Source organism: Phacochoerus africanus, chromosome 16 (assembly GCF_016906955.1).
Source record: "Phacochoerus africanus isolate WHEZ1 chromosome 16, ROS_Pafr_v1, whole genome shotgun sequence".
Lineage (NCBI taxonomy): Eukaryota > Metazoa > Chordata > Mammalia > Artiodactyla > Suidae > Phacochoerus > Phacochoerus africanus.
Genome location: NC_062559.1, coordinates 1189503 through 1206490, shown reverse-complemented (window position 1 = coordinate 1206490; position 16988 = coordinate 1189503). Strand labels below are relative to the sequence as shown.

The following is a 16988-nucleotide window of genomic DNA, read 5'->3' as shown; positions in this document are numbered from 1 at the left end:
GCACACCCGGAAGGGGAAAGGCAGATGTCTCTGCTAGGAAACAAATTTTCACTGCTTGTAGGAATAGTCTCATATATTTTTCCAACCTCTTTTTTTTTTTCCCCCTGGCTAGCTTACCAGCGCTCTCACCTCTGCTGGGGTATTTGGGGATATTGTATAAGCCACTCCTGGAGAGAACGGGCTGCTCTGGGTCCCATAAAATATTCATTCACCTTCGAACATATTTGCACCCTGCTGTCAAACCCGGACAAATTCATCCGGAGTATCAGAAAATGGCTATTTTAATGGCAAATGCTTTTCCTCAAACCTCTCTCCACTAAAACATTTTCTTCGAAATTCTTTTCATAAGAAAGATTAACAGTTTCAACATTAGTGGCTAATCCCCTTTCATTTAAAATTCTGCTGATAAAATTCTTTGCTTGTCATTCAAATAGTAAGTAATAATTAAAGATTTGAGGCTTCCATCTCTGGATTCATTAATGGTAAATTGCATGGGACTCTGAAGCATAAGGCGGCTTTGATACACCTCAAAATGCAATTTCCATAGCTTCCCTCGGCTATGGACAATTAATTATACAGTTAATAAGGGAAATATGTTAATGAAAGAAACATTATTCATCCAGACCACCTGCCTTTACCAAGTATCTTTTGTGTGTTTCTCTTCTTTTTGTCCTTGTGGTCTACAGACAGTAACACACACACACACACACACACACACACACACACACACACCTCACAATTGACAATGCGGTGATTTTAAGTATCAGTCTGCCAGGAGGCAGCTACCTCAATGAGCACAGGTCTAAAGAAAAATTAATTCAATTTTACGATACTGCCACTGATCTCTGCCTTTTAGAAGTTTAAGATGTCAACCGTGGCATTTTAAACTCCTGAAGTAGCTGTTTATTGACCACAAAAATGACTGTTAAGTTGCCTTATTTCTATCAATGATGCATTCATCTTCACGAATACATGAAAAACAGAAGAAACTGCGAAAAGAAAGATGAAGAGACCAGCCCCAGTCATTCTGAACGGATCAAACCCGCCTCGATCGTTCTCTCACTCATTGGGAAGCTCGGAGCCTAACAATAATTAAATCCTCTCGTTTTCTGGGTAATCAACGTTTGTCTAGAGATGCTTTGGGGCAGAACCTATCTTAACCTTTACGACAAAAGTTAATGCTTCTGAGACTTTGATGTGGAAAAGAAATCACTGGTTTAACCAGAAAAGTAAGCTGTCTGGCAAAAACTATCTTTCTATTTATTTTTAATTTTTTTTTCCTTTTTGCCTTTTCTAGGGCTGCTCCCACGGCAGAGGGAGGTTCCCAGGCTAGGGGTCTAATCAGAGCTGTTGTCACCAGCCTACGCCAGAGCCACAGCAACGCCAGATCTGAGCCACGTCTGCGACCTACCCCACAGCTCACGGCAACGCTGGATCCTCAACTCTCGGAGCGAGGCCAGGGATCGAACCCGCAACCTCGTGGTTCCTAGTCGGATGCGTGAACCACTGAGCCACGATGGGAACTCCTGTTTATTTTTTATAAATTGCTTGGACAATAGGAAAGGCTGCATCTGCAAAGAGGCGCTCTACAATAAATTCCTATTAACATAAATGAATAAAAAGTCTTTATTAGATGAGAAAATAGGAATTTGATTCCAACCTCAATCATAACTTTCTGACATCTGAAAAATTTCTTTAACCCAGGAGTGATTCAGAAATTCCAGGAATGTTCAAAAATGCAGTCAGAAACCAACCTTGGATCCCAGAGGTGACAGGAAACAAGAAGGAAAAAAAAAGTGTCATGACAACGCAGTTTTAAGATAAAGAGCCCTCAAAGATCTAATATAGAAGCATATTCTGGGAGAAAACAGAGTCTCCAAAACAACCACCCTGCCACCTCTGGCAGGGGGAGGGGGGCTGGTGGGGGCAGGAGTGGGGGGCTAGTGGGGTTTGGGGGAGCTGGTGGGTGACACCCAGACAAGCCGTTGAGTGATGGAGGAATCGAGGTCCCCTCATTTCAGGGACTCGAGCCGTACTGGCTTAAGATCTCCCGCAAAAGCGGTTTTGAATAACGCTTCTCTGTGTGTGTACCAGCAGATCCACACGTTTAAAGGGCCACCCACCCACGCCCCCACCCTCTCCCCGCCAGACGGCTCCCTACAGGATTCGAGTGGCCAGTTCCAAGCAACAATGACAGGAGCAGCTTCTCTCTGAGACCCAGCACCTTCGCTATCACCCGACTGACACGCACACGCCCAGAGGAGACAATTTTCACTCGGCAAATGACGACAGTCCTTCAACAGGGAAACCTTTCAGGAAGAGGGAGGAGGAGGACGGTTGCCTAGCAACCCACAGACAGCATCTCCCGCATCATAAAGCAGCAGGTCTTTTCTTAGCAGCAGCCTTTTATGTTCTGTACCAATGATGGGCTCATTACGATTTTCGGATGAAGTTTTTAGGGAGAATAAAGAGTTCCAGTGAGGGCAGTAAAGGTTACCGAGGACTGCAACACAGACACGCATTTTCCCTCCCACATCCAGGTGGGAAAGGCTGGATTCTGTGGCACATTATTAGAAAATACGTGCATTAGTTCTAAAAGTGCCCTTTGGAAGTAGAATGTTTGGTTTTTAATTTCCTAAAACCCATAGGCTGCATGCTTATGAGCAATAATACCAGGGAGGGGGGAAGAGAAACGGCACTACTGCTGAAAAAGCTCACGCAAGCCTCAAAAATCTACTTTCATTGCTTCACTGACCAAACCTGCTAAGAGCGAATGGAGCCCAGATGCCTGAGTCTATCTGCCCTCTTTTCCCAGACCCTCCAACCGGCAGTGACACAGCTAGAAAAAAGACAGAACCAAGACCCAGTAGTCAGCACAACAGGCAGGAGGTGGCTGCCAAGGGCTCTTTGTTCAGTTGCTTTGAAACGAGGAGTTTGAAGGAGAGGAAAGAAGAGAGCTGATCCATTTTAGGGTGAGACGTTCAAGATAAGACCAGCGAATGTATTTTCATCTTTCCCCAGGTCAGCTGCCAATCATGCTGCTACTGCCCCGATCACACGCCCGCGGGTTCTCAAGGTTGGATGGGTGAAGCCGGAAGATTAACAGATGTCTTCCTCCGGCTCTTCCGCTCCAGCGAGACCCAACCGTGGAACCTGTGCCCACGCCTCCCGGCAGTGCCTTTATCATCACAGCACATGCGCTGTCGGAATTTCCCTGCGGCCAGCAGTGCTAGCATTTGGGGTCCACTCACCTGACCACCTGCCTGCTGCCCGGGGTGCCTGTCAGGGCGCATCCACAGATGGCACATTTTGGACACACCGGTGTGCAGGCACTTCCCGAGGCGAGGTGACCCCTTTGCCACACACAGAAAGGGACGTCTGGGAACTGGCCCTGATGAGGTCATTGATTGCTGTCTTGGATCACAGGTAGTCACCCTGAGATGCGTGTCTTTATTATGCAAAACATAAACGGGTGGAGTTCCCATTGCGGCTCAGTGGTAATGACCCGATTAGTATCCCTGAGGATGAGGGTTCTGTCCCTGGATCCGGCGTTGCTGTGAGCTGTGGTGTAGGTTGCATACGAAGCTTGGATCTGGCGTTGCTCTAGCTGTGGTGTAGGCTGCAGCTACAGTGCCAATTTGACCCCTAGCCTGGGAACCTCCATATGTTGTGGGTGTGGCCCTAAAAAAAAAAAATGACATGGTTCTTAGAAGTGCCTGTCAAGGTGACAGTGACATTAACTGGCAGCAGCCCCTGCCCTGTTTAACCTGCAACGAGTTATGTCCCTGGAGGTAAGACTAACGAGATAACGTGAAGGGCCTCTACGGGGTGTCTGGAGATGCTGGGGAGATAGCACAGGCCACCTTCACAAACTAAGGGAACTCCTCGGGAGTCCACGTGAAGAGGGAGGGGAAGCAGCAGGCGTGGGACCTGAAGCCACTCAAGCCTTTGAGGGAGAGGCAGGGCCAAGTGGTCTCCCGGACCTAAAACCCAGGGTCCTGGCTTCCACTATCCAAATGGGGCCATGGGGAAACTTGGCATGCAGGAGGCAGGGGGCTGGGTGTGAGCCCCCCTAACCAGGACCTTCAGGAGACCTCACTGTCAGTAAAAAGATTTGCTTAGGCCACGAGGAAGCTCACCAGGCTCCATCGGGACTGAGGATGGAAGACATTTGGCCTCTGGGGCTCGTCTAGGATTGAGGCTCAAAGTTACACTATATCGCAGTCTGGGGATCCCTGGGTGGGGGTTGATAAGAAGATGGTCCTGGTTTAGGGCAGCCTGGAGGGGCTGGAGTCGTGATCCCAAAACCTCTCTTTTGAGGTGAAGATTAAGACCATCAGCATAGGCGACACCAAATTCTGAGAGACAAAGCCCCACTGATGAGGAGTCTATAATCTGAAATTACAGAACCCACGAGATCACAATCACACCCAAGAGCCGGTTTCAACACATGGGACCTTAGGTCATAGAAGTATCAGATGAGAAAAACCAAACCCTGCACCTGTAACAACTGAGGACATTACAGAGGCTCAACAACATGACAAGGACGACAGAGCAGGCTGATCTGAAAAAGGATGACAGGACAGCTGCAAGTGAAAAATATACTCCTGGAAATTGGGGAGATAATGGATCACACAGTGGATTAGACACTGCTGAAGAGAGACAAGGCAGACTGGATGGCAGACCTGAGGAAATCCCGCGTAATGCAGGGCAGAGGACTCGAGAGAGAAAATGCAGGTGAGTAAGAACACCTGCCCTTCTCGACGAGAGGAGAACTGAGAGAATGGAGGAGAGTCACCTTGAACCTGTAAATGCACCGGCAATCTCTAGAACTGAGGGAAGACTGGAATTCTCTGATTCAGGAGTCAGAGTAAGTCTGGGGCAAAGGAAAAAATACATGTATGAAAAACAGGTCCATACCAAGACATAGCATCAGGGAATTCCAGAACAGAAATGTAGAATTTAGAAAGAAAGTATGCCGACCCACGAAGGAAGAGCCCCTGGACCGGCAACAAACGGCCTTTCCCACAGCAGTGAAGGTAAGAAAATGGTGTTTCTAAAGTAAGGAGATGGAGTTCCCGTCGTGGTGCAGTGGTTAATGAATCCGACTAGGAACCATGATGTTGCGGGTTTGATCCCTGGTCTCACTCCGTGGGTTAAGGATCCGGCATTGCTGTGAAGGTCGCAGACGCGGCTCGGATCCCGTGTTGCGGTGGCTCTGGCATAGGCTGGCAGCTACAACTCCGATGAGACCCCTAGCCTGGGCACCTCCATATGCCACGGGAGAGGCCCTAGAAAAGGCAAAAAGACAAAAATAAATAAATAAAAAAATAAAAATAAAAATAAAAATAAAGTAAGGAAAGAAAATCAACTAGAATTGGATCCTTGTCTAATCTATCAGGCAAGGGTGAGGATTAATTAATAAAAAATGGGGGGGGGGCTTCCCACTAAAAGAGTGAAAGAGGGATATTTTATCCCAAAACAAGGAACCCAGAAACAAGGAGCGAGGGTGATGAAAAAAATCTGGTAGGTAAGCGTCCACCTGACCTGGCACTGACTATGAAAATCAGGAATAAGGAAGGGCATAAAACAAGGTAAAACTAAAATCCTGGGCAAGTGTGTATCAGGGGAGAAGGGGGTTCAGAGTCAGAGTTTCTGAGTTCCCTTGGGGAGGGCAGGGATAGGCTTCTCAGAGGCCTCAGGACAATCACTGCTGAACCAGAAGAGAAACGGCGGGAATAGGCAGACCCAGCCGTCCCAGCAGAAGTTAGGGGGTGACGCCACCCCAGACGGTGACGCAGGGCACAGGAGCTGAACCTGCAGAGGCAGGGAGCTCAGCACCTCGTACCCCGACTTCCACACACGGTCCGTCTTTCGCCTTCCCAGCCCCTCTTGTGATACCGAGGAGGTCTGGGCCACAGGGAGAAGCTCTCCCGCCAAGGGCCACCTTCCGAGCGCCTGCACTGTCACCCGGCCTCGTAGGCTGTCCTGGTTTATGGGTGGGGAGACCCAAGCTGACAGTCTGGGGCTGCCCCAGGCATCACCCCGGGGACCAGCTTTCATCAGAGCCCAGGCCCCCTGCGCATCTGCAGGTCCCCTCCACTGACTCAGAAGAGAAAGCGGTGGTGACCTGCCAGTTCCTGCTTGTCTGTCGCAAAGACCCTCACCTGGCAGACACGCTCAAGTGTGGGAACAGACCAAAGCTAGATGTCACATTTTCTGTTCATGGAGCCGCACACGGACAGAGCACAGCTCCTCATGCTGCAGCTCAGGCCACCCAACATCTGGCCCAGGGTCCCTGCCACTTGAGGCTGCGTGGACACCCCGTTTCCCCATAGACGCATCCTGTGTGTGGAATCAGGGCTCCCGGAGGAGCTGTGACCTTTCCTGCCCCGTGTCCTGCCCACCCCAGGCCAGCTGCTCCTCTGTGGCCAGGACCCCACGCCTGTCCCCAGGTCCTTCGGCCACCCGGCCCTCATGGAGGACAGGATCGTGTGCTCGTGGTCCGAGCCGTGCACGTCTTTCCACTCAGATAGGTTGTCAGTTTGTGAGGGCAAGACCTTGGCATTCAGGAAGCCATGGACCACCTACCACGGCCAGGAGCTGCGCAGAGGCCAAGGGTAAGCTGGTTCATTTAGCAACGACGGGTGGAACCGGCGGTTCTAGCACCATTCTAGCCCTTCAAATGATAAATCTGATTTTTTTTTTTTTGTATTTTCTAGGGTCACACCCACGGCACATGGAGGTTCCCAGGCTAGCTTGAATCGGAGCTGCAGCCACCAGCCTACACTGCAGCCACAGCAACACGGGATCCGAGCTGCGTCTGCGATCTACACCACAGCTCACGGCAACACCGGATCCTTAACCCACTGAGTGAGGCCAGGGATCGAACCTGCAACCTCATGGTTCCTAGTCGGATTCGGTAACCACTGAGCCACGATGTAAACGCCGATAAATCAGATTTTTAAAAATAACAAGGCAAGTGACATCCCCTCCCCCCAAATATAATAATTAGTTCTGCGCCCCCCCAATAAAGACTGGGGTGGAAAACACACCCCTTGCCTTAAATCAACACCAAGCCATCAACTATACAACTACAAAAGTAATAAAATTCACTTAAAATCCCCACCAAACCATCACGGATCGTGGACGTTACAGGCCTGGAGGAGCCTGGCGGCCAAGGGCATGAGGGGGGCCGAGGGCACGAGGGGGGCAGGCACCATCACAGCCCCTCAACACGGGCTGCACCCCCAGCCAGGGCCCCACGCAGGGGCTGCAGCGCGCCTCTGCAGGGAAGTACCCCGCGTCTGAGACTCTCGGCCAACCTCCCTGCCACTTTCCACCTGAGAAGTGCCCCCAGAGCGCCCTCCCGGACCCCGCTCCCACATGAGGCTGCAGGTGGGAGGCTGTACCTGCCTCGTGCTGTTTCGTGGGCTCACACCTTCCCGCGATGCACCTTCTCAGGACGCGGTGCTCTTAGGTGGAGCCGGGCCCCGGGGGATGCGTGACTGTGCCAGGAAGAGGAGGAGACGTGGACAGTTCCCCGGCTTCCCCATCTCCGCTCGGGACGCAGAGCAGATGCTTCCGAGCCTGTCTGTCTGGGGAGGGGGTGGCCTCTGGGCAGTGCGACGCCAGGCTGGGCCACCACATGCAGGGGCGGGGGTGGGGTGGGGGGGTGGTGGCAGCGGGAGGAAGCTGGAGCTCTCGCTGGCCGCAAGCTACCAGAAAACACGCGTGGTTCAGGCCTCCATCCTGGTCGTGGACCAACAGTGTCCCCCACATTCACACGTGGCCTCCTGACCCCAGGGTCTCAGGAGGTGAGCGTATCTGGACGTGGAGCCTTTAAAGAGGTGACAGAGGTCAAATGAGGTCCCGGCGGCCCTGATCCAACGTGACTGTGGGGTCCTTGTAAGAAGAGGTGATTAGGACACAGCCACGCAGAGGGAAGGCTGGGGGGGGGACACAGGCAGAAGCAGGGTCCGCACGTCGAGGAGAGAGGCCTCAGAGAAGTGACACCTGCCACACCCTGCCCCCCGCTTCCAGCCCCCAGGACCCGAGACGATTGAACTGAGCCACCTGAGTGGACCAGCACCCCAGAGACAACAGCCGGGCACTCAGGCTTCCAGGAGCCGCTTTTCTATTCTTTTTGCTTTCTAGAGCCACACTTGTGGCATGTGGAGGTTCCCAGGCTAGGGGTCCAATCGGAGCTGTAGCTGCCGGCCTACACCACAGCCACAGCAACGCAGGACCCAAGCCGCATCTGCAACCTACACCACAGCTCACAGCAACACCGGATCCTTCACCCACGGAGCGAGGCCAGGGACCGAACCTGCACCCTCATGGTTCCTAGTCGGATTTGTTTCCGCTGCGCCACGACGGGAACTCCAGGGGCCGCTTTTCTTACTGCAGGCACGTGGTGAGTTATTTCTGGACACAGAAACAATGCCCCTCACAGAACAGACGATTCTCACACTCAGGAAACGCACGCACCCGCCCGCCTGCGGCTGGGTGACCCTCATTGTTCTCCCAGATGGACCTTCCGGAAGGTTCCTGCCTTGCCCCCGATGACCGCAACGGATCCTCGCGTGGGGACTAAGGTTTGGGCCCGCAGGAGGCAGACAGCAGCGAGCCGGTTTCACCAAGGCAGCCAGGTCAGTACCTCGTGGCGGCACCTGTGCTGGTGCCTGCGACACACACAGCCTCTGCCCCGGGGTGGGCACCTCCAAGAGAAACTTCTGAAACGATTCCTGGAAGGCACCAGGACGGCCCCCAAATTATGAAAGGTCCTGCACGGCAAGAGAAATGAGACTCACACCACTTGGAAACAGCATTTCCACGCAGCACTAGATTCCAACTTGGCCAGTCCCCAAGGCTGGGAGGGTCTGGGTACCCGGGCACCACTTTCTGCCTCGTTGGCAGATGGTCAATCAGTCAAGTGGTGTGGCCAGAGACTTGGCAAAACCTCTCAAGACAGACAAAAAGCACGCGCGTGATGACCTAGGGTCTTACTTCCAGAAATCTGACTCCTCGTTATGTTTGCATGTGCCACGATGTTGCTGTGGCAAAGCCTGAAAATTGCCAAGAGCACTCACCGTAAGTCTACACTAGATAAATTACTGAGCCTTGAATTATAGGATCGCGCAGACTGCTAAGAAGCTGAGTAGAGTCGTTAACACGTGGAACCACCTCGACACGCGGGCAGGACAGCGGGTGGCCCTGGGCAGCTTCTGCTAACAAACCACACGGAAACCGTAATCGAATGCCAGCCGTGCGGTGGGGCTGGGCTCCCAGCCGTCCCAACCCCCCGTTCTCCCCACTGCTCACCTGGCTGCCAGGTGTGCAAGTTGTTATTCAAATGTTTTCATGAACGCAGACACCAAACCCAACCTGGACCCCGGGTGGTTCGGACTCAAACAACAGGGAAATACTAAGAAAACCATGAATTTAGGTCGTTGCAAACTTGCTTTTAAGAAAACGCAGGATTTAGAGCTGGACGTTCCTCTTACTTTGGAGACTTTTGGAGACGTACCTCCCTGTCCTGTGAAGATGGAGATGGAGGGGCCACCCTCAAACTTGGAGGAGGCAGACAAGGGTTCTGATCACCAACGAAACACCTCCTGTGTGCCAGACACACACTGGGCACCACACACACACACACACACACACACACACACACACAAACACACGTGCAGTCTTGTCCGAGTAGCTGGGTCCTCCTGGAATCCAGCAGGGCACCAGCAGTTGGCAGCAGGTCCCAAATGATTCTTGTCCCCGAGCTCCCTCAATGGCAGGTATTTCTAGGTCACAGAGATGGTACCCCGGTGAGAAACCCCGCAGACCCAGGAGGCTCTAGAAAAGCCGCCAGGCCACTCAGTCGTTGGGACTCCAGGCTGGGGCCAGCCCAAGGTCAGAGGGATTCTACGGAATTGGCCTCTGATATCAGGGCAGCGTGGCCCTTTAAGGGGGTCCCGCATTCAGCAGCAGCTCGGGGCCACCCCCTGCATGTCCGTCGCCTGATGCCCCATCTTCCTGCTCTGGTGCCTCCGGCAGGCAGCCCAGGACCTCTGCCCAGACATGCGGGGTGTGGCCGGTGCCTCCCCAGGTCCTCCCCGCAATGCGGGAACGGCGGGGCCAAGGGTGCTGCGGGGCAGGGCACCTCCTTGCCGGCACTTGAGCTGTTTCGCTTGCGGGAAGCCCCTGTCTCAGCAGCTCCTCACAGCAGCTCGCACCTCCAAGGAGGAACCACGGCCTCAGACCTGCGTGTCCCGCTGAGGCTCAGCTGGGCGTGAAGCCCTGGCCACCCCCGTGCCTGCGAGGGGCACTTGGTTGGTGGAGGCCTGGTCCAGGGTGTCAACTTCTCGGCATCCCAGCCACCTCCACCCACAGGAGAGCAGCCAGCGGAGCCGGGATGCATGTTCTGGTCACAGAGGAAGGGCCAGGGAGCGCGGGGATCCTGGGTGCCCCCCTTTCAGAAAGGCAGGTGCTGGATTTAAAGCCAAGGAGACTGGGCTGGGCCCCCGACAGGCCCTGGGATGGGGGGGGGGCGGCTTCCTGGTCAAGAATTAACTCACAGGACCCAGGAGCATCAAAGTACGAGCCAGGGCGCTTGGTGGGAGGTAAAATGACCCGGGCAGGGGTCACTCAGTGCAAAGGGGGAGCAATAAAAGCCCCCTGAGGTTCTGGGTGCACAGGGGGCAGGTGTCGTGGGGGGCGAGTCCCCCGGGTGGGGCTGTGAGGTCCGGGATGGGCCAGTGGTGCCGGTGCCCAGGCTGTGCCCACAGTGGACACAGCATGTTCCACCCCCGCAGGGCCCTGGAGGCTGTCAGTCACCAGCACCCCCCGCAATCCCTCTCCTCCTCCATGACCACAGGGGGCTCTGGTTGCTTTCCACAACCTTGTAGCAACCCCTTTTCAAGGATGTACTCTTGGTTTTACTGTCTTCATCTGCGAAATGGGTCACAACAGTCCCGTCTCATCATTTCTTAGGACGGCGCTGGCACATACGGGCTCAGGGACGCTCTCTCCTGCGGTGCCGTGTTTTCCAAGAATAAAAGGGATGCAAAGAGCCCATACACGCCCTCACCTTCCATGTGGACGAGGACACGGGCCCTCCGTCCACACGGACCCATGCCCCACGCTGCTTCCGTTTCCAGCGCCCAGCAGTGAGCTCCCAAGGGACCAGGACCGCGGGGCGTCACATGCTCTCGACCTGGTCCACACAGCCACCCTGCTGATGTGTCAGCCTCCGAAAACAAACGTGATCTAGAAATGGGTCTTTTTGAAAGAGAAACTGAAAGGTAACTCTACCCTCAGAAGGATGCGACCGCAGCTGGCAAAGAAGCAGTCCCACCACAGGCTTAAAACACAGCGATGCTGATGACACCAAGTCCCCCAAAGGCGGCCACCTGTCTCCAGGGCGCTGCTCTGAGCCTGATGAGCCCCGGCCACGTTGCCTTGGAAACGTTTCTTCAGAAAGCAGCGGTTTCCTGCTGAGGACTTCCACTCCCTCCTCCTGGCGCTGCTGCTCCTCCTGCAGATGTCCTGGGGCCGCCTCCGTGGTGCACCCGTGGGGCCCGGCCTGGAAAGCTCGGGGAGCCTGCCAGGCCCAGCCTCACCCGCCGCGCTCATGCTCAGCGTGGCCTCGGGTTGCCGAGGGAGGGGCCACAGTCCCAGCCTCCGGGGACCCCCTTCCCGGGCCTGTGAATCCCCCCCCTCCCCAAAGCACCCTCGCGAGTGCCTGGGGCTGCTGGTCTCCAGGGTACGTGACGTTTTCCCTGCAGAGAAGGCCCTTTTTCCCCCTTCGTTGCATCAAAGGAAAATTGGTTCTTTTTTTTTTTTTTTTTTGCCGTGATCCTTTCCGGCTTAATCCTTACAATGGGAGGTGTCGCTCGCTGTTTCATTTCCCCTTGGAGCGACCTTGCAGCAGGCCCTACAACGGAGCCCGTTTTGTGGATGATGAGCAAACGGAGGGAAAGGATGTGTCCAGGGACGCGGGGCCAGGAAACAGCTGGGCTTCTGTCTCTGCCCCAGGCTGACGGGTGCTGTCAGCTTCATCTCACGCGGACCCCTTGGCCCCGCGGCAGCTCTGAGGCTGTGCCAGTTTCTGCAGGAAGATGTGGCTCCTGGGAGGCCCCCCTGCCCCGCCACAGGTCCACTGGGGAGCTGCCCTCCTCGGTTCCCCCAGCGGCCACTCTCATGGTCCCTGAGCCCTCGGTGCTTCTGGGCCTCGGTCAACACGACCTCCCTTGGCCCACTTCTCTGGTCTGTCCACCTGCTTGGGTCCCTTAACCAGCGGTAATCAAGTCCCTTCCTGCAGAAAAGCTATGCTTGGCCTCTTCCCGCATGACATCCGCCCAGATCAAACGGGTACCTCCCGGTCATGCCATCATCTGCACGGGTGGCCCGAGATCTCCTGGTGGCCTTGCTGGGCTCCCGCCTCCTTGCGGGGACAGGGCGAATTCTGCTCGTCCCTACAATTCTGTGCCTTGGCTCCGAGCCTGAAGTCACCACAGGTGAACAGGGACATGCCGCGTGGACGGAGGGACTGGGACGGGGAGGAGGGTGCTTGGCCCCTAGGGGTCTGAGAGCAGCACCCCCGACGGCCGAGGGACAGGGCAGTGATTGGCTTTTTGGCTTCCCACGCGGCCCCATTCCTTCAAAGGCGCTTCCGTTCGCCAGCAAAGCGAACCTTCCAGTGTGCGCTCTGGTGACCAGCAAGCCTGCCGGCTAACCTGGCTAAGGCCCCTGCCACCTGCGAGGCTCCTCCTGCCACCTGTGTCCACACGCATGCAGCTTTGCTGTTGATTCGATGGTGCCTTTATGTTGGAAGGTCACGTCCGTGTGATGCTCCTGTGAGCAGGTGAACCTCAGGAGCAGCTGGTCCCTGGGATCCGCCTGGACCTCACACGGCCTCCGCACGGTCTCTGAACCCGCAGCCTGCAGTTTGGGAAGCTGGCCGTGTCGGCCGCCCAAAGAGCACGGAGCGTGTCCTCCCCGAGGGTCAGGTGACGGGTCACGGCAGATGGGGCTCTAGGTAGCCCCAGTGAGGCCCAAGGTCAGGGTTCCCACGTGGTCCTGGGGTCCTGGCATGCGGTTCAATGCAGGCTGTGCCAACGGGGAGCCAGCTGGCCACTCGCCAGTAGCAAGAGAGCCTGGTCCCGTGAATGGGGCTCTGGCTTCGTCTGAGGTGTCCCACGGCCTCTCCCGTGAGGATGGGCTTCAGTCTTAGAGCCTGAAGGATGAGCCATTTCACCTTCTGGGGGTGAGAAGGGGGAAAAGGCCACACGGGGCTCCCATCTGTGAGCGGGTCAAAGGGCAGAGACTGGGCCTGGCGGGGCTGGCGGATGCTCAGGCCACCGCCCAGTGCAGGTTCGCGAGGCTGCATCTGTCGTTGGCCTCTCCTGCCCCCACCGTGTCCTGGGAGTTGGGAAGGGTATCTGCTGACCCCGATTCAAAGGAGGCGTCGGCTAATGAAAGACCCCGAGTCCAGGGCACGGCCGACCATGTGGGGTCTCTGGGCTGGTCAGCTGTAGACGTGGGTTTGGAATCGCTGGTCCGAGCCCTGTGGGGGCACCGCAGTGGATCTGGCCCCATGCCCCCTCAGGGATGGGACAAATGGGGGGTGTCGGCTGAGCCTCGCTGGTGGTAGAGCAGAGCTTCTTGACTTGCCCTTTGCTCGTCTTGTTACCCCTGAGGCTTCTGCTTTATCCACCAGCTTCCCCACAGTCTGGTCCAAACCTGCTCCGCCCCTGCACTTCCGGGCCACAACCAGGTGTCCCCAGCCTCCATCCCCAGCCTCCGCCCCGAGGCTTCTCCGCGGTTTGCTGGCTGCTGTGGGATGAAATCCCCGCAATCTTGCGTGGAGTCCTAACCTCCAAGGGGAGTGTCAGGAAGGGGGGGGCCTTTGGGGTTACAAGGTCACGAGGTTGAGCCCCCATGCTGGCATCAGTGCCGAGAGGAGACCCCCTGGAGCTCCCCGGCCCCCTCCCCAGGGGAGGACACCAGAAGCTGCTGTGTGTGTGAACCAGACCCAAGTCTGCCTTCATCACAGCCTCCAGACTGTGAGAATTGGCACCCAGTCTGCGGTGGGTGTTACAACAACACTGGGAATGGAGGGACCAGGACGCTGGCCTAATCCCGCAGTCTGTGTCATCACTACGTAAGGAAGAAAGTTCCCGTAAGACGTGAACGCTTTAGCACAACAGAAACCACCTGCAGGACGCCCCCCCGCCCCCGCCCACAACCGTGGGTCCTGGCAAATTCACTGTTCAGTGGGACCCGCCCCTACTCTCAAGAGCCTGGCTGCTCCTGTGGCCCCATGTCCAGGGGGAGAAACGCTGGTCGTTGTGACTGTCACTGACCAGGACGAGGCCCAAGGCTGCGGGAGGGCAGGGTCCGCTCAGCCTCCCGGACCCGCCTGCAAGAAGCGCCTCTTAGAAACCTCAGCCAGTTAACTGTGCGTTGAGGGCACACGCTCAGGACGTGGGGGACGGGGGCCTCCTGACACACGGACTCCTGTGCCTGGCGGGGCCGGAACGATGCTCAGGAGGCAGCTGGCCCTTCCAGCCTCTTTTAAGGCGAAGCAGCAGGAGCGGCAGCTATTCACAGGGACGCTGCGCAGTGGGCCGGGGAGGGGGGGCGCTGTCCAGTGAGGGCTGGAGATAGCGCATCCGCGCGCATCCCCGCAGGTGGGGGCCGAGCATCCTGAGCACAGTGGGGGCGCCCTGAGGCCGTTCTCGGGGCTCCCTCGGGGCGGCGTCGGGCCCCCGCTCCTGCCGCCTCTGGCTGCGCACTGCGGAGCCACCCCGCAAGCCCCTCCCTGCAGCTCCTGCGCCCACAGAGGCCCCTGCCCTATCCCTGGCACGGAGGCCGCCGGCCTTACCAGGACCATGTGGCCCGTGGAGATATCCATGTTGGGCTGCACGGGCTCCTCCGACCACGACGAGGTGCTGCTCCGCGCGGAGGGGCTGGGCATCGGCCCATCGCTGAGCTGCGATGACACGCTGTTGATGCGGGATCCGTGCGGGGCCTCCGGGCGCTCGGATGTGCGCACAGCCATGCGCTGCCGGCACAGCTCCTGCAGGACAGAGGGCACGAGTCAGAGGCTGCGGGACCCGGCCGCACCGCCTCACCTGCGTCCCCAAGAGCCCCCGGGGCGGGCGGGGTTCACCTGGGGCCACGCACATACAGGTGCCCACACAGACCCGTAGACACGCACAGACACACACGCAGACACACAAATACACACAGACACACAGATACACACAGACACGTAAATAAACATAGATGCACAGATATGCACACACAGACATACAGAGACAGGTGTGCAGACACACACACACAGATGCATAGATACACAGAGACACACAGGCAGACACATAGATACACACAGATACATGCAGGCACACAGATACACACACTGATACAGACACAAATGCACACGGACAGACATCCAGTTTCAGAGAAGGGGCTGATGGCCTGGCTCTGGCTGCTGGACCCTTAGGACAGAGCGCCGTGGGACTAGCTCAGGCACCTGCCCTCCTCTTCAGAATGGGGGCTGGGCAGAGGGCGGCTGGCACTGTGTACTGATGTGCAGACGCTGGCACCACAGCCCGAGCGTTCAGGGAAAACCCTCTCCTTGAATCTCTGTGTCCCGCAAACGACACCCAAACCAGCAAAACCCACGCAGGATGGAATCAAGAGGTGTGGACGAGAGGGGACGTGCAGGGCTGATGAAGTGCTGCTCCACGGGCGAACCCCAGGGACAGAGCTCTGGGTCTGAAGGATAAGCGGGACCCCCGGGGGAAGCTCCGTGGTCACCCCAGCGTCTCAGACTGCCCTGCACAGGGTGGGTGACCAGGCTGCCCCAGAGGCCTGGCCGTGCCCCCCATCTCTGAGCCACCAAGTGCCTCTGGGGGGGTGGAATTTGATGACTTCCAGCCTCAGGCTCAGTGAACCAAAATTGTCACGCTCCCCTGAGTCATCAAATACAACAATGAAGGAAAAGTTTACAGACCTGTCGGGGAGGGAGCCTGCGCTGGAGTGCTGGGGGTCCCTCGAGCCCTCCCTGCTCCCCGGGGCCATCGAGAAGGCTGCGCCCACCTGCCGGAGCAGCCCAGGCAGGGCCGCTGCCACGGGCTTCGCCCACCCCCTAGCCTCTCACCCAGCACTGCACTTGTTCCTGAGGAGCTCTGCCCCCGTCCCCAGGTCAGAGGATGGCTGGGTGCTTTGAGGGGCTGGACCCCCAGCCCCATTAGGATCAGGGTGGGTGGGGGACGCGGAAGGAGCAAATAGAGCCAAAAGGGCCACGGGAGGGTGGGGGGGGTGTCCCTGCGCGGCCCCCCCCCCGCCCCCCGCATCCAGGGCTCAGAGTCACACGTGGTCCTAAGAAAGGACTTGTTTGAAAATCCACCACGTTTTCTCACCCTTAAAAACAAAAGAAACCCACACAGGACAGGTGACCACTGCGATGAGGCAGATACCCAGGGGCCAGGCACGCCTCACTGCCCACGTGCCCACGCACGCACGCACGCGGCCGTGACCACAGTCTGGGGAGAGCACACGTGTTTCTGCAGCAAGTTCTACAGTGTCACGGCCCAGGACAGGTCCCCGAGGGCGGGCTCTTCTGGGGGTGGCTGGACGGGTTTGAGATTTATTCCCTGAGAAGTAAAACTCAAGGCCGCCTGGTGTCTGCCTGAGAAAGTGCCCGGCATGGATAGTGACCCCCGTGCCTGGACCCCCATCCTCGATCCGGGGAGAGTGGATGGTCCCGGCCGGGGCCCTCGATCGATCAGACTCTCTGGGTGAATCTGGGCGAGTCATCGAGGCCCCCAGCCTGCGTGTTGTCACTCAGAACTGAAGGAAACTATGGGTCACGTGGGGAAGGTGCCGGCCGCAAAGTCCTCACGGTCTGTCGGTGAGGAGGTGGGGGGACAGGTGCAGCAGAGATGAAAACGGTCCCGCAAACCAGAAAGACCCTGCAGCCGGGA

General features: G+C 56.8%; 1 protein-coding gene across 1 annotated transcript in view; it reads right to left on the bottom strand.

Annotated features, from left to right (window-relative positions):
* Positions 1-16988, bottom strand: part of PTPRN2 (protein tyrosine phosphatase receptor type N2) — a 711364-nt gene that overhangs the window by 74701 nt on the left and 619675 nt on the right. Inside the window, exon 14 of the mRNA XM_047763645.1 lies at positions 14882-15076. Within this exon, the coding sequence (XP_047619601.1) occupies positions 14882-15076 (195 nt within the window). The remainder of the gene's footprint in view (positions 1-14881; positions 15077-16988) is intronic.